We start from the raw sequence: 23921 nt of genomic DNA on the forward strand, positions 1-23921 counted from the left end.
TTTAACCTATCAACTAACCAGAAATAAACAGTGTTGGGTCATCAGTCTGCTTGGAGAGTGATTTGGTCAGGTGCCAATCTGGGCTAAGTTCTGGAGGTGGATGGGGAAACCTAATAAACAGCTTGCTGAGGGGGACAGTGGGAAAGAACGGTATCTTCCCCATGTTGCCCAAACCCCATCAAAACAACAAAAAAATCACCTGATTATGAAATCTAGGCGTTTCCCTCAAGCCAGTTTCTTTTTATTCAGCCAAAAGAAGCAGCTTTTGGAGACTTTACTGTAAGTGTTAGGCAAGAACTAAAATTCCTCAATATCATCACTGGCAACATGAGCAATATTTGGAGAATGTTACTCACTGTAGTTACTTGAGGCTAAACAGAGAATTCTTACGATCCTCTGTTTGGGTAGAACTCTTCCAGGTTACTGGAGCAACGCTGGCTTGTAGCAGGGCTTATGTGCCCTGAAGTTGATAATTCCCCCTGCCCTTTATATTAACTGCTCCAGTAACAAGTACTTCCTTGTCCCACAAGCTGTACCTCATTTGGTGCTGACAGCTCTTGTTTCTCAAAGCAATACTGAACACTGAGTGTCTTCTCCTTAACTGCAGGAAAATGAGGCTATTCCAGGCATGTCCTTGTACCTGACCTTACTGAGGTAGTATTCTTGTGTCATCCCGACTGCTTGCTTTTAAATGAGCTTTAGTGAATGGCTGTCCATTCACTATTTGGTGATTTGGATGTCCAAAACTTAAAGAATTATTCTGATAAAGAGTAAGAACTTGATAGAAAGTGACAGGTGAAACATGAAATTAGGACAGAAATCTTCTTTGCCCTGTGCCTTGTCTACAGTGGTGTGAGGTCAGAAGAGCATTTCATACCTGTTTTGTGATCTAGCAAGTGACTTTTTAAGGTGTAACGCAATGAAGGACTATGCCCAAAATGTACAACTGCTATGTTTTCATGTTGTGGTCGAGATTTGCTGATCCCTTTGCAAGACTGTTCAAAGATCTTATTATTGCTAGTGAAACCAGTGGGTTTAGAGCTGCTGTTTTGTTTACTTAAACGGGAATGTTCAGGTGACAGCAATTTCTAAAAGCGTCACCCTATTATTTGATGTAAGGCCAGCTGGAAGGCCTTGGTTTTCTCCAAGTAATTTTGTGAAGCAGCAGGCCTTTCCAATAATTATCCTCGCTCTGTTTCAATCAAATACTGCTTGAAACTTTGGCTCAGTATAACAGAGAACATGGAGCAGTAGCTGTCACCTCAGAGCCAGCAGTGCAGACCAGACGTCTGGTGTTGGGGATGTCTCTCTCTCTCAAATGCTTTTATACTGCTGCAAAAGGTGCTTTATTTCCTCAGCTTATGAACATGCACCAGGCACAGCTTCCAGGACCAGAAGTGCTGTCTGTATTTGAGAGAACAGGAATACTGGGCTTGCTGTCAGATTTGATGATTTTAGTAAAATCTACTGTCACAATAGCATGGATACTGCTGTTCTGACTTGTCCATAGAGTTCATTGAGGAGAACAAAACCAGAGGCAATTGATCTTTCTAAACCTCACTGCCTTGATTGATCCATACACTCAAGAGGCAGGGTATCTTTGCTGTCATAAACCACAGAAAATCTGTGCTTTTTTTTTTTTAAAAAAAAGGCATTGAAATTTATGAGAGGAGCTAGGAAAGCAACTGAGGAGTACTGGTTTGGGGAGCTGCCACCCAGCACCTCAAGTGACTGATCTGACTAACAGAGTCCATCAGTTTCCCATGTCTATTAGTGCTGCTAGCTCGGCTTTCCCAGTCATTTTTAAGGCAATAATTGTCTTAGCAAATCAGCAATATAATTTAACTACTACTGTCTAACCTAGTTTGATGGTCATCTATTTTCTAAAGCCACCAAATTTTATTTTTTATCCACAATACCATTATACCAAAACATACATATGTTTAAGAAAAAGAAACACCTTTATAGAAATGTTGATAGTGCTTCAAAATCCTCAAAGCTGAGGCTGTTAGACGTTGCTGGAGGTCTCCCCGCTTGAAAATTCCCCCGTTGTGCTGGGCAGAACAAACTTGACGTATCTGCCCTTCTCCCAGCCCCTCCTGATTCGCAGAAGTCTGTGCTGGATGCAGGGCAAACTGAAGATGACTTTTGCTATGATCACAGTGCATGGGACGAGCAGTGTGAGGGTGTAGGTCGGGGGCAGGTAGAATTTGTACTGATTCTCATCGAAGGCCCTCGACCAGCCATATGTGAGTGTGTGCAGAGTGCTGATCACCAAGGCAATAAATCCAAGAGAGGACTAAAAGGAAAAGAAACACACACCAGTTAGCAGAGTACCTTGTGCCTGGCCGTTTTCCTGTATTTTTGACATTATTTTCTAAGTGTACGTGACACAGAGAAAGCTAAGGGTATTCCTGTGTTGCCTGCACAGAATAAAACATGGCTGGAAACCTTTCCTGGATAGTGTGCCAGACTGCGTTTTTGTCTAATCAGAGGTTAAGTGTGACATTAGAAGCTCAGCATGAATTTCCCAGAAAGTGCTGCCAACTCAGCAGAGAGGGGGGCTCCTGCATCCGTGTGAAGCAGCAGCCCCCAGCCCCTGCTGAGCAGGTGGGCACACGCAGCTCCCAAGGGCTCCTCCCGAGCTGCTGCTGCCAGCTCTGCTCCTGCCAGTCCCTGGCTGGCTGAGGCTGCTGACCAGCAGGATGAAGCATCAGTGTTGTGGCTCTGGACCACAGCTGGCACTGCTGGAAGTGGGTGAAGCCGCAGCTCCACACAGAGCAAAGACATCTTCAGGTGACTGGCGTCATCTACAGGAAAATGAGATTGTGTAGGCGGAAGTGCTCCGTTCTGAGGTGAGCAACAGCCCTCAAGGGCTTCCTCCTCTGTCTTAAAGATCTGAGTTGGTTTGAGAGCCAGACCATCAGGCTGTGTGATAGACTAAGCCCTTGGACTGGCGAATCAAGAGCCCTTTATTCACTCATGGAGGCAGCAAGAACCCAGCCCCTTTTCTACCAGCAAGAACTTCCCCCATTTTCAGCTGACATGTTCCCAAGCACCCACAGGGATTTTCCCCTGAATATTTCCAGCTCCCTCTGAGGGTTGCTCTCAAAGATAGGTTTTAAACTGTTTCCCTCATCAGTGGCTTCCTGCCAGCATCAGAGGTGGTGGCTCTTGAGCTTGTCAGCTCCCACTGCCTGCTGGCACCCTGCAGCACCAGGCACTTGCTGTATTTTCCTTTGTACAGGTCTTTGCTGCTGTATTTTCAGAGAAAAGCGCAGGTGTAGCATCTTGCTCTGCTGCCCTCCTTTGAACACTTGGTCTAAGCCTGCAATAACAACCAAATTTCAAGATGCCTAGAGAGGGAAAATTTTGCTGCTCACATCCCTAACTTAGGGAAGAAAGCCTTTACAAGCCAAAATATCTCTTGGTGCAGAGATCAGCAAGAAACACGGTCTTCCTGAAGATATGTCCAGGAAAGAGGACATGGCAGGGAAATAAGGAACCAGGGCAAGATGGGAGGAAGGACTCATCATCTTTTGAAAAAATAGTTTCACCCAAAAAACTACTCAATTCAAAGCTTCCCCTTCTATTTTTGATTGCTGAGAAGCAATTAAAAAGCCCAGACAACTTTTAAAAATGTACTACATTGTTACCAAAAAAAACAGACTAAGACTCCTCTAAACTTCAGAGCTAAACTGAATTCAGAGCAGCTGCGGGGACTGGGCAAGAGAGGGAAGGAAGGCTCTAAAATGTGCTACCAGATCTAGGTACTTCACTTTTACAGTATCTATCAGGCACTCATGTGGGTGTCGCTGAGTCCTGCCAAGCAGGGAACAACTCTTCTCTGTGTTACAGCTGAGCACTGCTCATGGTTGTGCCAGAAGCCTCAGTCCTGTGTGCAACCCCACACTTTCAGGGGCAGATGTCCTTACCAGAAGCCATGTCCATGTCCTAAACCAAAGTGGCAAAAAGCAGCAAACGAAACAGGGTCAAGACTAGTTGCCCTTGGAAAATTAAGTAGGAGTTTACTGAAATATGCCGTGGTCACATTGAACCTAACAGCAGGACCTGACCTGCAAATCATCCATCATTTATAGGTTGAGCTTCTTTCCAACAGGCAAAAAACCCCCTGGGTGGCAAAAGGTTGGAAGTACCAGCTTAGGACTCATCTGGCAAAGCAGGGAAGGAAAAAGGGGACAGAGTGAATCCAAGGGCAGCAGATGCTTTCTGCCCTGGGCAGAGGGTGCATTCACAGTCAGCCCGAGCAGAGCTCCGTGCATGGCAGAGATGTCATAGCTGAAGATGAATTACTTTGTTCCTCTACAGTTTCTCTTCAAACTGCTGCTGGTGCTGTGGGAGAGCAGGAGTGGAAGTTAATAGGACAAAAGGTGACACACCATCACAGGCACTCCGTGACTGGCCCACCTTTGCGTGGATGGCTGGGTGGGGATGAAACAAAAAGGTTAATTGGCAACAAACACTCGGCTTAGCTGTGGTGGCTGGAGACAGGGCTGGCAGCTCCTCTGATGGCAGTGATGGGCTGATCTGCTTGTAACACAAACAAGGAGCTGACTGGGGAGAGCAGGGGGTGCCTGGGGGGTCCCAGTGCTGATGCTGGCTGAAGGACCCACGGCTGCAACCGCCAGACAGCTGGATTCAGGCAGGTCTGTAAGTGCACAAAACCCAAAAGTTTTGCTGATTGCAGCTTGGCTCAGTATTTACAGCTCAATATACACCCAGTATAGTACAATGCAGAGCCTGCTGAGCACCTCAGGGGGCCGATTTGCCAACGTGCCTAGCCCTGATACTGCTCTTTTGCTCTCATTGATCCTCTCTGTGCAGTTTCTGGCTATGAAATCTATCTGGGTTTTGTTTTAAACAGTGGCAGAGGTTTTTTTTTTTGTGCTGTCACAACACAGGGAGTTTGGAGCCAGCACCCCTGTAGGGTGTTAAAGTTCTCTGAAAGATGCTGTATGAAGATGGTACCTTCCTGATGCAGGCTTTGCATATATTTTCTATTCTGCATTAACTCTTCTACCTTCCTCACTTCCTTGGTGCCTGCAGGCTCCCTGTAATGCATCAGTGAAGGTGATCCAGTCCCACGTGGCTCATTTAGAAATGCCTGGGCAGCACTGAAAGCAAAGACCCCAAAAATTCCTGACCCAGATATGTTTCTGACTTGTGCAGCCATCAGTACTATGAAATTATTAGCTCAATGGAAGCAGCTCTGGCCTCTCACACTGCCTCGACAGGAGGGCTAGAAAAGGTCTGATTACAGATCCTTTACATCTTACGCTACATGAACTATGAAAGAAACCAGGTCAATTCAACCTTCAAATTCCAGGAGGACTTCTCAGGATGGGAAGGTAAAGGCAATCATACACATTTTTACACCTCAGGCAATTAGAGTTGATTTGTAAATCACTGGGGAACATTAAAAATGTCTCCTATAAGTTGAATTACATATAAATCATTCCTGTAAGCCAGTGTTTTGATCCTGTACATTTTCTGTTAAAACTGGACACACGGGGGAACTGTGTATCCAATTTAACTGTATTTGATTGAAATTTGTGTATGTGCAGGAGCTACTGTGAAAATTAACTTTCTTTTCCTATAACTTTGGCAACAATACAAATGGGATTTTCGACCCATGAGGCAACAGATGTGTATTTTAATACTGTGGCAGTGCATGGCACTAATACAGGTGTACACATTGGCTGCTGGAAAATGTCAGATTTGGGAAGCTCTGGGTAAGGAGGGGACTAAAATGGCTCCTGAATTTGTTTCACATGTGGCTTTTGGTACAGCATCTCTCAAACACCATCCAGTTCAACTGAGATGGGAACAAATTACTGCATTTTCTGGAAGGCATCTGGCTGGGCTGTCTGCACTCTGCATTTCATCTCTTTTATGCTGTAGAAGTGCTAAAAATTCCAAATATTTGAGAAAGAAGCCTCATGCTTCGCCCCTTGTATTTACACTGTGCCACTGTGCATTAATTCAGGAAGGCTCACACTGAGCTATGTGAATGTAACCTCTGGAGCCTGGAAGCAGTAGCTGTAGCTGCTCTTTTAATTTCCTCAAGAAAGGCATCACCAGCTTATTGAGGAGTAAATAATTTAAAAGATCTCTCATTAAAAAAAATATATATGGAAGCTAACATGCCAGGAGATCTGCAACCTGCTCTTTTTACATGGTATTTCCAGAGTAAGGCACAATAACAGCCATTCCTCTCCTGCATGTGATCAGCTGGGAGCTCTGTCACACTGTGTCACCTGTCACGCTTTATTCCATGCAGACAGAAATAGGTGTGAGTATCTTTCCATGAACTAAGCCAGGCAGTTCCCATGTGGGGCAGCCAAGAGCTATTTTGGAACCGAGCATCACGCATTTGTGTGGTCCCAGTTGTGACATACCCTTGGAAAGGCTCGGGAAGGGCTCCCACAGGGCAGGTGCGACAGTCGTGTTACACACACTACCTGCCACGACAATGTATGTGTTACATGACACAACGCCAGCACCCTCCAGGACAGCTGCCAGGCTGCCTGGGAAGCCAAAGGCAGGTTTCAAAGCCTCCTTCCAGGCTGCAAGGAGATACTTCCCTTCGTTTGGGATTCCTGGTATGAGATGCCTAAGTCAGGACTGATTTTTCCAATGTCCCAGCAGCTGCAGCCCTCCCCTGAGACATGCTGGTGAGAATAAATATGCTCCCATTGTCCAGTCTGAAAGAGAGGTTTAAAGTCAGGTCTCCCTTCTCCTTGAGGGATGATCTCTTGGGGTCAAGCTCTCCTGGTGCAGCTCTTCTACTCAGTGTAAATAATTACTGGCTAGCCCACAGCAAGAGGGGGAAGAAGACAAACTGGATTGCTCATTTGGTGATCGGGGCACTCATGGGAGCAGGGGAGCAGGCTTCAAACTCCTGCCCTAAAGAATATTGAATTATTTATATACCACTGAAGAGCTTCAGCAGAGCTTAACAGAGGCTGGATGATAACTATTCACCTCTGCATCCCTGAACCCTGCCCTCCCCTTTGGAAGGGTTAGATGTGTGCCAGTGTGGTGCCCAGGGAGGCTCCACAGGGAAGCTGCAAGGGGATGGGGTCCTGCGGGGGCTCACGCATGTTGGGTGCCACGGGGGTCACTGCAGTGGGACACGAACCCTGGTGCATGCTAAGCAGCCCTGGTGTAGGAAACACAAGTAACAAGGGGTTTTAGTGCTGTGGGATATGACTGTGACAGAGTGAGTGGAATCTGGCCTCAAAATCAGCTCTATTGTGCAAGGGGATACTTGAAAGGTTCCTTCTCTGCTATCCCTGTTAATTAGCCCTAAGCCTGGCTCCAAATATATCCCTGAAAATGCTGCAGCCCCTGAATATGGTGTCTGTGAACATCCCATGGGGAAGACTCAGGTCACCAAGGGAATTTGGCCTTTAGGAGCTTGGCCATAACTGCAAGTGGGAGGAAGGCTCCTAAATCACTGAGAAGGAAAAATTACATTCCTAATACAGTTTTTAGAATCAGACATGGCCTTTTCATTGAAGCCATACCCAGTTCTCTGTGCTGCTTGGGCTCTGGCACTTCACAGACCACTCTGAGCTTTTTGGACTTACTGAACACGGGTGCATGCAAGCTCTGCCAAACTTGTCTTTCCCCTGCACTGTCCTCCCAGGCACTTTTCTTTTCAGCAGCTCACTCTCCCTGAACAGGAGACAAGGATGAATCAAGGACAGATCTGTGTCCTGTAGCCAGCTGTCTCCACAGTGAGTTCTCTGCCTGCCCTCCACAGTCTGCTGTTCCCCACAGCAGCTCTGCTGCTGCTGATCCTCATGTGGATGCCCGTGACACCTTGCATTTCCCCTTCTCCCAAGAAAAGCATCTTCCTTAGGACAAGTCCTGTGTGAGAGCAGCACGGCCCCAGGACACACCACAGCCCTCTGCCCCTCACTGCCTCTGGGTCTCACCTCCTCGACGAGGGGTCTGTGGCTGTGGGGTGCACAGGAAGGGTTTGCTGCTGACACCAGGGCACAGCTTGCAGCTGCCATGCCAGAGCAGGATGTTCTAGGAAAGCAGGTCAACCCTTGCCCTCCCTGCTCTGTGTAAGGGCCTGACTCTGACTGCAGAATCACTCTCTGGCATCAGCAAATGTCGACTTTACCTGAATGAAACTGAATTCCCTCCAGTTGAGAGAGTTTGCGATGGATGGAAGTGAAGTGATGGCAAGTAACGACAGCAAGCCCAGGGCAATTATTCCAACAGAGATATAAATCTCCATCCTCCAGACTTCCTCCTCTACCCAGATTGTCATCTTCTTCTCCACAGCCTGGCATGACAATGAAGGTTTGTTAAAACGGAGCGCTTAGGGACAGAAGAACTGAATTTTATCTGTTTTGGTTTTGGAAGCAGGTTTCCTGGATGAGCACTGGGTCCTATTCACACCTCCAGCACTATCTGCCTGTTTGGGAGATGTGGAAATGCTCTCTTATCCCACAGCCATTTGGCCAAAGCTAGACCTGGTTTGAAGCCTGCTGGGAAGAACTGCTGAATGCTCTCAGCTCCCATGCCTGTAACCACAGCAGCAAGCCCTAAAGTCACATTTGGAAAGATAATTACAATGAGAACTCAGTTTAAAGCCATGAAAACAAATACAGATGCTTGAATATGCAGTAGTCTCCTAATAACCTTTGTTTTAAGTGCATTTAGGGGGGAAATTGTTCATGCTAATGGAAGGGAAGATGGGTTTTATACTGCATGGCAAAGAGGAACATTTAGAACTGTCCTCTTTAGCCCATTAAATGGGTTTAATTTACTAAACAAAGATGTTGCTAGAAAACAGGAGGTAGAGGGGAAATGAACACAGAACGCTTGCCTGAGATTAATGTGCAACTGTGGCAATCGAGAAGAACCTGCTCAAGGCTGGAGCTGAGAGGCTGGGAATGGTGTTTGATGGATGCTCTGAACAGGCACTGCTGCCAAAACCAGCCATCCTGCTCCCCTGTGCCCCCACGGCTCCTTCCCTCCTTTTTGGGGCAAGCATTTGGAATCACTTGGGCAAATACCCCAGCACAGAAAGTGGAGTGGTTGTGGGGTAATTCCTTGATCACGTTCCCCACTCAGCTGCACGAAGCCTGTGCCATCCCAGGAGGGAGCACTGTGGTGCAGTGAGAAGTCAGGGGCAGCAAAGAGCAAATCCCATCCTCCCATGGTACTGCCGAGCTACAGAGCTGGCTGAACTGCCTGAAGGCAGCAATCTCACACTGGATAAACACTGCAGAGAGTCTCCATGAAACAATAAAGTCCTTTTCCATTTCCTTGTTCTTATATAACCAGTTCTTCACCACCATTTTGTTAAACTCCTGCAGGCACATGGTGATGAGGACACAGAACCCTCCCTGGCTTATGATGTGGTTATTCCAGCAGGCACAATTATGAACATCAGTGTGAACCAACAGGGATCTCCCAAGATTTTGGAAGCTGAAGGAAATCTCCTCCCTCCACCATTTGATTTCTCCTCTCCTAGCATTTTTCCTGCCTCTGACCTAGTCTCAGACACACCAGTGCTGGGCAAGGCTGGTTTCAAAGGCTTATCTGTACTTCTGGGGAGCAATGGCACAGGGGAGGGTGATCCTAGCCCTGGCTGTAAATGCAGAGGGAGCTGTGTATCCAGGGAGATGGTAGGTCCTCAGCACAGATGGGCGAGTGTCCAGTGTGTGGTGTGCAGCTGACCTGTGCGGGAAGAGCTCCTAGAGGTAACAGCTTATTGCCACTGTCCCACACCTGCTTTGGAAAATGAATGAAAAAGCCAAGATATTAAGCCCACCACCCAACACCTGTATGAGTTTAGAAGATTCCTGCAGGGGCTGCCCTGAGGAGCATCCCCGTTACCTGCTTGACGGCCGTCTCGATTAACAGGTAGCGGTGGGAGCGGCGCATGGGCAGGCAGAGGCTGTACACGGCGTGCAGGGCGGCACAGAAGAAGCTGAGGAGGCCAATCTGCTTTCGGTGCAGGAGCCACTGGTCCAGCCAGTCTGGGAAGCGCCTGTACTTGGTGCCATAGTAGAGCTGGGAGCAGGCTGCCAGCACCCCGGGCAGGTAGACCAGAGACAGCATGACGTAGGACACGCACGGCAGCGTGGTGTTGACCACCTCGATGGGGATCTTGTACAGCTTGTTCTTCTGCTCCCTGATGTAAGGGTGGATGACCTGCCGGATCAGGTTGTAGGTGAAGAAGCAAAGAAAAAGCCCCAGAGCCAAAAAGATGGGGATTTTCCAGGCTGGGAAGAGGCGCAGGGGAATGTTCTCGATCTCACGGGCTGATGACATGCAGCCCATGTCCACAGGGGTGAATCCCATGACTTGAGCAATTTCTGCTATGGTGCGCTTGGCTTCTTGGTTATTTGAGCAGATCAGAACCTGCATTGAACAGAAATACACACACAGGGCAAAGAAATCAGGCTGCTGGGATCGAGTGCATGGGGAGGGGTTCTGCGTCACAGGGAGCCTACATTATTCCACTGAGCATCATGATTCCTGGCAGGCTTTTTGACAGGGATTTACCACGGCTGCCAAAGACCTCTCTCCTGGACAGGTTTCCTTTCATGTGTGCACTGCCAGTTTGTTTTACGGGCTCTGTTTAGATAAACAGACAATTGAATAATACTTTCCACTTAGGCAGATGCTCCAAAGACTACAAAGCATGAAGTGAGTGAGGGTACTTAATTTCTGGATAAAGAAATGCAGAAGCTAAGGGGTGGTGTCTGGATGCCATGGCCAGCACTCAAGACTCCTTCTCCTGGAGCCTAAGGCCATTTGCTGATGCTGCCAGCCCTCAGCTGCTGGAACAGTTGGGATTTAGCCCTTGCTGGAAGAAAACAATACCTGCTTATTTCCATCCCTGGCACCCGACTGCAGCGTCCATGCAGAAACCACATTAAACCCCTTCACCACGGTGCAGGCTGGGAACAGCGAGGCCAAGTACTCCGCGTTGGATTCTTTGTGATGGTTGATCTCGGTGTTGTTGCTAACATCCACCAGGATCTTGCCTGCCAGCACATCAGCCAGGTCACAGAGGGTGGAGTAATGTTCCCTGAAAATGGCCACAAAGATGACATCTGCCTTCTTCACCGCCTCTGCCTGGAAGGTGACCTCTGCTGCAGCAGGGAAGAGGCTGACTTTGCGCTTGGGGTTGCGGCTGCCGACCACCACCTTGAAGCCAGAGCACACCAGGCGGATGGCCAAGGACCGCGCAAAGTCCCCGCTGCCCAGCACCCCCACGGTGTGTCCGGCCGGCGGCGTGGGGCTGGAGTCACCCTCCATGCTCCGATGGCCCAGCAGGGGTTTGGCCATGTCTCCTCTGGACATCCTGGCAGGAAAAACAAGGAGAAATGGAAATTCACTGTGAAGGTCTCACAGAGACCCAGACCACATCTGAGGTCACAGGGAAAAATGACACTTAGGCCACTCGAACACATGGTTTTGGTCCCAGTAGCCCAGGATCCATGGGCCAAACCCACCAGGAAGTGTGCAGTAATGTACAGGCACCAGTGGAGGGGCATAAAACACCATGCTGGGTTGGAAGGTGAAGGCTTTTAGGGAGGTTTCCCAGGGCTGTCATCTGACATCTGCTGGATGCACGCATCCATCCTCTGCTGTTCTTCATGCTGGCATCTCACACTGCAAAGCCAGGCCAACACTAACAGCAATCAGGACCAGAAACTCTCAGATTCCCATGGGGCTACCAAATACCTCCAGAAAGAGGGGTCCATGGAAATCCCTGAGACTACATTTGGAAAAGCTGGAGGGGTGCTTCTGATTTGCCGGAGCAGAATCAAGGCAGGGAGTTCAAGTTGAAATGAAAGTGTCCTAAAAGCGGTAAATGAAGAGAGTTGCAGCCCTTGCCTGTTCCAATATTTAGGTCTGACAAGTGCTGTTTGCTTCAGATCTTTAATGAATAATGAGAACTTACTTGTGACATTTAAAAATATATTAAAACATGATGGGATTTGCTCATGAAAGATCTTGATGAGCTTTACAAACGTTAATGAATTTTGCCCCGTAACAGATTAGATATTGAGGGCATGGAAAGGTTTTAAGCAGATCAATAAATTCACAGGCAGCACAGCAGCTGAACCTGGAGGCCAGAAAAAACTCAGGCAGGGAACTGCCAGACTGTTCATGGGCTGTGCTTGAGGCTCAAATCTGCCTCACAACTTAAGGAATAGCAAATTTACCCTAAAGGATTGGCAAATTCCTGAAGGTTGGATTTTTAAAGGGCTCAGGAGGCAGCCCAGGGAACTTATACACCAGTACCTCTGGCTTTTGTATTGGCACACTGCTAGAGATTATAATAAAGACCATAATTAACAGACTCGTGATATACTGAGGATGGAGACAACTTGACTTTGGTGCAGTCTTGCCTTGTAGCTGGTCAAGTTCTTTCGAAGTGAAGGTGACCATTTGGATGGGGTGACCTGGTCCCTGGTGCAGGTGTGTTTTTCATGGGCTTTTGGAAATGTCCTTCATCCAAGGCTTTTCTGGGATTGGCACAGTAGTGGTGCAAAGGGGAAGGGCACTTCTGCATGAACAGCTACCAATGGGAAACAAAGGGTGAGAAGAAATAAATTATTTTTGTAATGGGAATAGGTTGCCAAGGGATTTCCCTGAGGATTTATGCTGTTCAACATGCTCATAAGTGATCTGGGAAAGGGAGTGAATATTGGGAAGATGGAACACATGCGTGGTGATCACAGAATCATAGAATGGTTCTGGTTGGAAGGGACTTAAAGATCATCTACTTCCAACCCCTTGCCACGGGCAGGGACACCTTCCACTAGACTGGGTTGGTCAAAGCCCCATCCAACCTGGTCCTGAACACCTCCAGGGATGGGGCATCCACAGGATCTCTTCGCAACCTGTTCCCTTGCCTCACCGCTCTTATACTAAAGAATTTCTTCCTAATATCTACTCTAAATCATTTAGGACAGTCACTCTTTCTTGTGAAGAGTCTGCAAAAGGATTTCCTCATTCGAGGTGCCTGAGCACCAAAGCTCACTACAGACACTAGAGACACATGGCAAGAGCTGCGCCCGGGCATAAACTCCCCATACCATATATACACTTTAATGAGCGGTAAATTTGTTAAAACCCCTCAGAAAAATGACCAAAGGGTCACATTACTCTGAAAATACCAACTTGGTGGTCCCTGGCAGACACACATCGAGCACAGCCGAGTTACTGGAGGAGAAGATCTCTCACACAGCAACCACGATCTCAATCCTGCTCCTCACTGAAAGCCTGCAAAACACCTTCAGCAGATGGACTTTGAAACTATAATTCACTGTCCTGGGTACAAACCCATCATGGTTTCAGTGACAACACTGTTTCTATGGCAGAGGTCTGTCTGCTCTCCTTGCCTCTCACCAAGCACCCCCTTGTCCCAGAGACCAAAATGTGTGCTCATGGAAGAAGTGCTATCAGGGGAAAACAAGTGCCAAAGAAAGGCACACTCACTTCTCCCCTTTAAAAGCACATGTCCACCATATAAATACAGAGATCAAACAGCACATTGCAGTTTGGCTCATTCCACTACTAAAAAAAAAAAAAAAAAAAGGGGGGGGGGGGGGAATAAACATAGGAAAGTGCCAAAGGGAAAAAGTGAGAGAGATGAATTTCAGAGCTCTGTCTGCAAAGATGCTGGGTTTTTTCCTGGTCCCTTCTTATCAGACACTTTATCAAACATTCAGTGGTTTACTTTTCAGAAACCACCTTGCTTCACCTGAATTTGTTAATGTCCAGAACTATTTGTTCTAGGGCCAATGCCATTGTTCAGCATAATTAGCTTGCTCTCCCATACCCGACCTCCCCTTTTCCTGTGCACACAAAATATTACCCCGAAATAAAGAAAAGCATCTCTGGCTCTCAGCTACAGGGGGAGAAATCAGCATTCAGGGTGACAAAGTGATTGTTACCCACAGACTCATTTCATAATCGATTTAAGGCACCTCAAGAGTTCTCTCTGTGGTCCCACTGGGATGTAAATTTTGCTGCAAGCAATTTTTCTTGTGGTGTGTTTCCTCTGTCCTGCAGCTGCCACTGAACATGTAGAGAGATGTTGGCAATGTTTGGAGATAAACATCTTTGCTGTCTCCAGTTATTTTGATTAAAAGGGATGACAGAATTAAACAGCCTTTGAAGTCAGCAGGATAGTTACAAAGTAAGAAGACTCAAAATCTCTTCTTTGGATTTTGGTGCGATTATTTCAGTCATGCTCTGACTGGTGGGGCTTTGGAGCAGGCACCATCCCCGCTGCAAGCCCTTGGTGGGATGGTCCCTGCTGCTGGCTGCCGCCTGTGGGCTGCATTGCTGTCACTGCCACGCCACTGCCACTGAAATACTCCTGAGAAAGGAGGGGAACATCCCTCTTTCACCATAAACACATTTCACTGAGACAAACACTGTGGTCTCTGCCTAACAGATGCCTGGCAATGGACTGTCTGATTAGGCAACAGCTTTTTTTCACTTCTGTATCTCTGGGGAGCACGCAGACCCCCTGCCTCCTGCCACCACCCCTGACTTACCATGTCCATGCTGCTTTTTGTGCACCTATGGACATGTTACCTGCTAAAACTCTCCCTCCCAAAGCTAATTCACCACAGCAAGGTCAACCCACCCACAGTCAGTGCAAAGCACCATGGCCAGGATGCTGCAAAGCCACTCAGATGCAGACGATCTCATGAGTGAATACCACAGTGCTTGGACACATCTTTAGCATCTCCAGACTTAGATAAACCTCATTTATTGATCTTCCTTATCAAAGAAACCGCACTCTTGCTGAGTTATGGCACGTGCGATTCAAGGAGATCAGTTTCTTACCAAGGAAGCTACAAGATGATTTAAAGCACAGCAACCCAGTGGGAATAAACAAGCTCCAATCCTAATTAGGCAGCAGCTCCCTAACTAAAATATTGAATGCAATGTACAGCTGCCCTTCAGCTAGGCTGCTAATGCCACCCTTACATCACTGCTGTGTCCAGCTGGAGCACACTTGTTCCCACGTGGAGTTCAGCGACTGCATTGCCGTTACTGCTATTAATTGCAGGGCAATAGCAGGGAAGGGCAGGGAGCAAGATGGGGAGCTCCCCTCTGCTGGGCACCCTACAAAAACTGGCCAGAAGGCAACTTCTGCCCCAAGGAGTGGGATCAGACAGACAGCAGCTACATGAAACGAAGCAGTCGAATCTCTGTTGCCCAGGCAGAGGGAGGGAGGAGTTCTCACAGAAGAAAAGCCGGGATAATTCTACATATTTGGCACCTGAGGCTTGGCAGAGGCTGTTAGCTTAGGCTAGGTGCCAGGCAAAGAAGGTTTTTTTGCCTGTCTGCCCACACTGAGAGGCCTCACTCAGGTTTTGCAGCAGGACAGCCGTTCTGGATGGAGCTGGGCTGCAGGAGCCCACTCAGGTGTCCCTGGGCTGACAGCAGAGTCAATCTGCCAAGCAGATCATCCCTCACAGCTACTGGGGAACGAGCACACTTGTTATCCTCTTTCAACAGACGTGGGGGACCGAGATACTAACAATGATGAGACTCCAGCAAGTTTGCCTGGGACGACCCAGATATCTTTGACCATGTCTTTAACAATGAGACCATCTTTTGGGGCCCCTTTCACATCCTCTGGTGCAAGAGGATAGCCTTGCTGGTTCCTGTAATTCGCAGTCCAGAGGTGTTTGAGTTGCACATCCTGAAGAAGGATGGACCTGTGGTGGCAAGGCATGAGCTTTGCTGCAGTTCTGGACAAAAAAATCAAGATTCATTTCAATGCCCTGGTGTTCAGATTTATCAGATAAAAGACACATTAGTTTTTCAATAACTCTAATAAAAAGGCAGTGTTTTAAACATATCGAACTGTACTGAAGAATATGGCAGCAATCTCATATGGAGCTCCAATGAATGTCCTGTCCAGTGAAACCAAACTGGTTCCTGTTTGCACAGAAACTCACCTTTGAGCTCAGCCTCACATACTCAGTCTGCACGACCTTGGCTAAAACAACTGCTTTTGTGTCTTCCCCTGAAGTCAGTGTTTGTTTAGACCGACCACATCTGAGTCTCCAGAAGCTGTGGATTCAACCCCTGCAGGTCATCAAAGAGCCTGCTCTATGCTTCAGCTTCTGCTTGGGTGTTACTCGAGATAAAGCACATGATTATTATTCACATTCCTTAATGAGCACATGTGTTGAAAGACCAGCAAGGCCCATGAGGAATCAAATGATGCAGCAGAGCCTTTGGTCTGGTCATTGCAGAGGAACTTCTGCACTGGGAAGGTCCCTTTGGGCCCTGCCAGCCATGGCTGGCACCCAGAGCATGGTCCCATACACACACTCACTCCAGGGACAGGGGTGATCTCTGCCCCCAGGGGACTTCCAGTCTGCACAGATGGACCTTTGAACCATGAAGCCAAAGCCCTCCAGCCTCTGTTTGCAGAGCATCTCTTGCTGTGTTAACCCTCCAAAAGCCCCAGCTGGAGAGGAGCATTCAGCACCTGAACCGTTCCACTCAGGTCTTGCTGTGAGCAGAAATATTCATTTTTTTTTGGCTAACACCATTTTATTTCCAGGGAAAATCAAACATTTCAGTCTCTTTCCCACACACAGAGAATCCCTCCCAGGAGCACAGCAAGTGCCATGAACCTGAACCTGTTGGAACTGGAACAGATTTAAGTAATAAAAGAGCTTATCCAAAGCTGCTTTAATCTCAGCTCTGGTGCACATTTCTGGAGACCTTTCAGTCCTGCCCAGGCTGACTGGAAATGACTTCCCCGGCTCTGCAGGCAAGAGAAGGAGTCAGGGAAACCAAGCTTGCTACCCCTTTCCTTCTTTCTCTTTCCAAAGCAGTTATCTCCCCAATGGTGCAAACCAGGAACTGGCAGAGGATGTAAATCAGCCTTCCAGAAAAGCCATGTTGCAAACCTACCTGGGCTGCCAGCCAGGAGCGAGAATGAGGAAATGCTGGGAGCTGGGCTGTCCCCACTGCTGTCCTTCAGCCCCTTCACCCACAGGCACACGAGACAGGGATTGGGGGGGGGGGGCTGTTCACCCCCTGCCCCTGCTGCTGTGGTGGGGAGGTGAGACAGGGACCTGTGGCAGGGGAGGTGGTCCTGCCCCGAGCTGGCATCACTGGGTGCTGAGTATGTCCACTGCGATGCAGTGGGGACAGACCTGCTGTGGGCTCCAAGGACTGCTGTGACCCCACACCTGCCACAGGACCTGCAGAGTTGCTGTGACTCCAGACTGGCTGCGGGGCTCCAGGAGTTGCCACAAGTTCCCCTGCAACTGCCGTCCACCCTGAAGCCTTTGCATTCACAGGTCCTCATCCCTCCTCCTGCCCCAGGGCAGCTCTTTATCTCATTATCTCATTTATCAGGTATTTATCTGCTAAAACCACTTCCATAAGCTCCTGCGGAGCCCTGCTTTCTCTCCTCTTTATCTCTCAATCCAGTTAACCTTATCCCTTCCTCTTTTACCCCCAAAGGACACAGCAAATGATTTGCCTTCTCCTCTGCAGACAGACACATTCTGTATTTGGAGAACAGGTTTCACATCTCCCTTCAGTTTTTCCTGCACAAGTGAAACCCAATTCTTTCATCAGAGCTGTTATTTACCGAATGTCCAACAACTCAGACTGTTCCTTGCTCTCATTTTTCTTGGAGGATGCCCAGAACTGCATTTTCCAATTGAGCCCCTAAAAGGCACCAGCTGGAGCGGAGACGACGCTTCCCCAATGCCCCACTTCTCTTTCTTCATCTCAGGAAGACTGTTTGCTTTTGCACAACTGTGTGACCCTCTTGACTCACGGGGCACAGTGTCCCTGTCCTCTGGCTCCCCGTGGCCACTGGCTGGCTGGTCGCTCACCTGGTGTCCAGGCGGTCAGTCAGTCCTACCACACAGGACAGAACACGTGCCCTGTTTTTTTAAGCCAGCTCTCCAGCTTGTCACAATCTCTATTTCTTAGTCTCTTCTCTAAAATGTTTCCAGTCTCTCCTAGCTCAGTGTCACCTACAAATTCAGTGCGTGCCTCCCAATTCCATCACACACTAATGAAAACACGGGCTGACAGGCACTGACCCTCCCTACTCCCTCTGGTTTACGCACTGAAAAATATTGAGAATGTTGTTTTTGGAAGCCAGCAGTGAAGCCTACGGCATGTCCATGTTCCTGACCACACGATGTTCTTCCTCAGGACTAAAATTCAAAAACATCTTTCAGAACAGGGGAAAGTGGAGGAGACAGGGCTACCAGAATTTCCCACGGGGGCGAAATAGCCTCTTTTTCCCACACAAGCTCAGACATTTTGGCTACAGTTCTCCTGTAGAGCTACACCAGCCTGTGATCACTTTGCAGGGACAGTTTCCCTCCCCAAGGATAAACACTCCACTTTAATGCTGAGCAGAAAAATTACCCATCTATGATAAATAACTGGAAAACAAACCTTTGGCCTGTTTCCACCAAAATGATGTACTTTTAAGCAGTTACCAGTAGGTTCTGCCATAGATACCCTCAAACTTCTGTCCCCCAAATTTGCCTCCATTTGCAGTACCACTTCTCTGCAGCAAAGTCCTTGTCTGAAGAGCTTCCTCTGCTCTTCTGCAAAAACATCTTGCTGCCTGTGCCCACTGTGTTGATAGAGTAATGAGAAGCCTGAGAAAGACCTGCCCTGTAATAAAACATCATAAAATGGGAATCTGATAGCCTGGAAAACCCTGAGGTTTTACTGTAAGACCGTGGAAAGCCCAGACCTGAAGCAAGATGGAGTTTGCTAGAGCAGTGCTGATGCTGACACAGCACACAAGAGCTTATCTAGCTGATGTGACTCTGAATGAGAAGGTTATTTTCTCAGCTTAGCATCTCACAGTTCTTAAGTGACATAAAGGGGTGGTTTACAACAACTTCAGGTGCTGTACCTAAGTCTTATGTGGCTTCTCTTGCTTTCTTTTGGGGTCTTCATTCTGTTGCTGCTCTTACCAAGTTAACAACTCAGTGACCCACCCGTTTCTGAGCCTTCCCCTGCCCAAGTGCAAGGAGAGCAGGAAAGCAACCCAAAGCCTGGATGGTGGAAACTTCTCAGGTAGATCTAGTAATTCCCTGCAGCCAGGCACGATGGGAGGAGGTGTTCCTGCCTAAAATGAGCTGGGGCTTCCACCCTTCTCTGGGGCTTCAGAGATGGGAAGACCTGAGTTCAGCAGTCAGCACAGGGAGCTGGCAGGCTCCAGCACTTTAAAACCTCTTTGTTTCTTTCCAGGAAAGACATGGAGGGATTGCATTGCGTGTGCATGGAAATATTTGTGTTGGCTATTTCCGTGCCGCAGCGCCTGTTAGAAGGGTCTCCAAGATCAGCACTCCCTCGCCTCTCTGATTTTGCTTCTCCCAGTCACTCACAAGATGCACAGGACCACACGGAGAGAGGACAGCGTGGGAGGCAGAGTGGGGTAGAAGGAAGACACAGCCTATGGCAGAGGGCCAGCCCAGCTCCTGCCGATCCCTTTTTCCCCCTCCATGGAGCACAGGCATGACACACAGTACAGAGGTAGCTCTGAGCCAGCCTTGAATAAGCACAGCAGTGAGAACAGGGAGCTCAGCCCAGGAAAGGCAATGAAGCTCCTGTAGGGCCATGTGGTGCCTTTTCTGCCTTTCCCAGCAGCTCCTGGGAAGCTCCTGGCAGAGATGGGGCAAACACAACTGGCTGACCAGGTAGTTAGTTATCTTTCAGGATCCAGATGGGTATCTAACCCGAACATTAAGACGGATGTGGAGACCTGCTGGAGTGAGTCCAAAGAGGGGTCACAGAGATGCTCAGAAGGCTGGAGCACTTCTCCTATTAATACAGGCTGAGAGAGTTGGGGTTTTTCAGCCTGGAGAAGAGAAGGCACCAGGAAGACCTTAGAGCAACTTCCAGTACCTAAAGAGAGCTGGAGAGGGACTTTTTACAAGGGCTTGTAGTGGTAGGACAATGGGGAATGTCCTTACAGTGAAGGAGGTTAGGCTTACAGTAGATGTAAGGAAGAAATCCTTCACTATGAGGGTGGTGAGGCACTGGCACAGATTGCCCAGAGAAGCTGTAGATGACCTGGAAGTGTTCAGGACCAGGTTGGACAGGGTTTAGAGCATCATGGTCTAGTGGAAGGTGTCCCTGAGCATGGTGGGAGTTGGAATAAGATGATCTTTAAGGTCCCTTCCAACCCAAACCATTCTGTAATTCTACAATCTATTTAGTGCTTGCACATGGTCAGCAGTTGGTATCAGCCTCCTTCAGTGGTGGACACGTTATCTACAGACCCTGATTCTTGAAGCCTACATCCCCTAGGGAGCTCTTAGGACATTTCTGCCAAAGACTACAGTGGTGTACTCATACTAAATGGAAATGCACGTGTTACCAAAACCAAGGCTTTACCAAAACCAATCTGAGAACCTGGAAAAAGGATGGGAGGAATTTCTGTCTCAGTACCTTAAACCCTGGGAAAATTTTCAAAATGTTTAGGCCCCAGAGTATGAAAAGGCTTTTGGAAATGTGTTGGAAGCTCCCATGTCACTGACATACTTTTAGAAGCTTTTTACTTTCAGTTAAGTGACAGTTCACTTAAACTTAGATGAAGATGGGAAGCTGCTTAATCCACTGTAGGTCTGCAGGGAAAAGTACTCTAAGAAGAAGCAGTAAATTCAAATTTGAAAATAGCATTTTCTTCCATTATGAGGTTGACAAAAAAGCTAACTCTAATCAGTGATGGTAAACTTATAGATAACAAATTGGTGGGTTTTAATTCCTGGTGTGTGACATTTCTTATCACAGCTGCCACTGCCTTTCCCACCTCTCAAGAGAGCTGGCATGGCTGGCCTACTTCTTCCATCATCGGAAAAAATGTGTTTCCCCTGAATCTAAACCTGCTTCTATTTATGGGTGGGATGTTACAAGGGCACAGTCAAAGCATAGTTCTTAACAATAAAACAAAAATAAAAAGCAAAATAAACAACAAAAAAATTATTATGCTTTCAAAGAGCATGTTTTCCTGGGGTTTGATGTGGTTTTGTTAAACACAGACTTGTTGAGTCATCAACATTTTCTTCTTTACAATCACAGAGGAAATCAAATATGTGCAGTGAATGCGGCATCTTATATTACTGTATATTTATTTCATAGCAAATGTGATTTTAGAAGAAGAGAAAATGAAAGCTTGATGCAGTATTTAAATCTTATTAGTCCTGCATCTCCTCAGCCCACAGGAGTATTGATGCTGTAGGCGACAGTCTTCCTCTGGTGCTGTCTCTCAGTTTTGGTTTCTTGTCACAGGAGGCAATTTTCTATGTGTTAGTTTTATTTAGACTACTCTGATGGAAATGATCTGGGGTCCTCCGTACCCCTCTGCCCAGCTGAGGCATAACGAGCACAAACACTCCCCCAAGCTGCCCGCTGTTCAGCAAAGGGGCCGTCATGGGCAGATGTCACACCCCGGCCAGGGCCACAGGACAGGGCCACAGGACAGTCCCACCCCAGCTGCCATCACCTGTGGGATGCTCCTACTACAAAGTCACCTCTACAATTGCTTCACAGCTTTCATCCCTTGTTATTCTTACACGGATCAAATGCTGAAGTCCCCCCACAAAAGCATCCAACTTTTGTAGCTTTTACAAGTCCCTGCATCGGTTCAGAAACCACACAGCCGCTCCCTGCTCGCCCCTGAGGGACCCTGGGCTCTGGCCAAGATTTTCCCCAAGTTTTTTTTATATCTCAGTGCTGATTTCTTCCTGGCTGGAAGAAGCCGCTCATCTCCTCAAAGCATTTAGCGAGCTGAGAATGAAAAGTGAAACCTAAGCGCCAAGTGCTGCTCCCTGAGGAGCGCAGCCTGAACGTGCATCCATCCACTCATCCATCCCCGCTGCGCTCACGAGGACCGCATCCCTTGGAACAGCGAACTCGACCCGTTCCCGGGGGTTTGTGCCCGGTGCCAGGGAGTTTCCCGCACCCGCAGGGATGCGCCCAGCAGCCACGGAAAGGAAAGCGCTTCCCGCGGGAACTCCGCACCACAGCCCGGCGGACCTGCCGGGGGCGAGCATCCCACCGACTTCTCCCCGGTGGCCGCCGGCACCGAGACACACCGGTCCCCGCGGAAATCTCCGCCCGGGACCCGGCCCCAGCCCCAAAACCAACCCTCGCACCGAGGCGGCTGCGTCCGAAAGCGCCCTGGGGGCCCGGAGCCCCTGTCCGAGCCCAGGGGCAGAGCGGGCCGCGGGCAGGAGCAGCCCCGCTCCCCAGCCCCGCCGCGGGGGTCCCGGGCCGGGGGTGCGGCGGAACCGGGGCCCGGGACCCAGCGCTCGGCGGCGGGGGAGTCCCCGCGGGCCCGGGACGTTCCCTCAGGCAGGGCAGCCCCGGCGGCGCCGAGCCGAGCCGAGCCGAGCCGAGCCGAGCCGAGCCGAGCCGAGCCGAGCCGAGCCGAGCCGAGCCGAGCCTCCCCCGCCCCGGCCCGCACTGCACGCCCGGCACGGGCGGTCCGAGCCCCGGTGGTTCCTCGCCGCTGGTGGCGGTGCCCGTCCCCCGCCGAGCCCGTCCCCCGCCGAGCCCGTCCCCCCGCGGTGCTCACCTCTGCGCGGCGGCGGGAGGGCGAGCGGCGCCGTCCGGGAGCGCGGAGCGGAGCCGTGATGTCAGGCCGCGGGCTCCGCCCTCCTGCCCATGTGCCCGCCGGGGCCGCAGGCACCGCTCGGCTCGGCTCGGCACGGCACAGCCTGGCCCAGCACGGCTCAGCACAGCTCGGCTCAGCGCCCAGCCCGGCACCGCCCGGCTCAGGGGGAGGGCGCGGGGGCGGTGAGACCCCCGGCCCCGTCCCCGCTGTGCTGCCCGGGCGTCACTGCCATGCCCAGGTTAAACACACGCGAGCAGGAGGGCATCGCTGCCAGGGCAGCCGGGCCGCCGTGTCCATTACAGACAGGAGTCGAAGGCAGACCTTAATTCTCTATTTATAAACGCATTTCAGGGCCAGCCGGTGTCTCATTGCAATGGGCGGGTGCGGCTTGTTGCGCCTCTGCCCCTGCTATCAGGGGCCATGCACTTGTTCTGAAAAGCTGTGCCGAGAGCCGTGGAGCAGATAATGGTTCTTCCCCCCACGCTGGGAAAGAGTTGTCCTGCTGCAAACACCCCAACACTGCCACACGGCCCCGCTCCGATAGAGCAGCGGCAGCACGCTCCCAAAGCCGCCGGGAGCGGGCACCGAAGGGAGTGTCTCCAGACAAAAGCACTGGGGCAAAACCACAGGGACTTGGAAACAAATCTCTCTGGAGCTTTGGTCTGCTCACTCAGTGGAGGAGAGGAGCACGGAGGGAAAGGACCTGAAGGGATTGTCTCATCCGTTCCCGAACCGTGGCATAGCTGGGGGGATGTGGTTGCAGTGTGCGTTTGAAGCCCGGGCAGAGGGATGTGCAGCCCCTCTAAACAGCCTTAAGTGCTTCACTGCCCCTGCAGTCAGAAGGGTTTTCCTAATCTTTGCCGACTGCCATCCCCTCTGTGTCCTCCTTGCACATGGCATATGTCTTCCTGGGATGAAACAAGCTCCACTTTTTTTCTCTCTCCTGGGCAGGCTGTGATTTTAACTATCTCAGCCCATTCTCACCACTGTCCTATGAAGATGTTCCCTCTCTCTGGTCTCTGTGCTGCCTGCAAATGGGGCCAGATACCAGCCAGGGCTGTCCCAGCTTGCACAGGTACTCGCCACCTCTCACATCCATGGGGTGGGAGATACAGAAATCTGCAGATATTTGTCTGCAACAAAGATGTGGGATTACTGAGGAAAGTTCCCATTGGTGTCTCCCAGTGACTGGACCCTGGATAAGAGAGAGCTCCAGAAGTTCGGGATGTTCAAGCTGCAAACTTTGAGATGCTGTGAGTTC

General features: G+C 49.5%; 1 protein-coding gene across 1 annotated transcript; it reads right to left on the bottom strand.

Annotated features, from left to right (window-relative positions):
• Positions 1-1526: 1526 nt before the first annotated feature.
• STEAP3 (STEAP3 metalloreductase) lies at positions 1527-22653 on the bottom strand. The gene is made up of 5 exons (XM_082284583.1): positions 22622-22653; positions 10879-11362; positions 9886-10413; positions 8159-8323; positions 1527-2299 (listed from the first exon to the last, which is right to left on the bottom strand). Exons 2-5 carry the CDS (start codon positions 11359-11361, stop codon positions 2009-2011), a joined length of 1467 nt encoding a protein of 488 aa, XP_082140709.1. The 5' UTR covers position 11362; positions 22622-22653; the 3' UTR covers positions 1527-2008.
• Positions 22654-23921: the final 1268 nt, after the last annotated feature.

This window comes from Coloeus monedula, assembly GCF_965178545.1.
Source record: "Coloeus monedula genome assembly, chromosome: 7".
NCBI lineage: Eukaryota > Metazoa > Chordata > Aves > Passeriformes > Corvidae > Coloeus > Coloeus monedula.

Coding starts and splice junctions, on each gene's coding strand:
- STEAP3 (XM_082284583.1), bottom strand. CDS start 11,361: ATGTCCAGAGGAGACATGGCCAAACCCCTGCTGGGCCATCGGAGCATG. Junction 10,414..10,878: donor CCAGGGATGGAAATAAGCAG/GTATTGTTTTCT, acceptor TGTTCAATGCAG/GTTCTGATCTGCTCAAATAA. Junction 2,300..8,158: donor GGGAATTCAGTTTCATTCAG/GTAAAGTCGACA, acceptor TTTTCCTTTTAG/TCCTCTCTTGGATTTATTGC.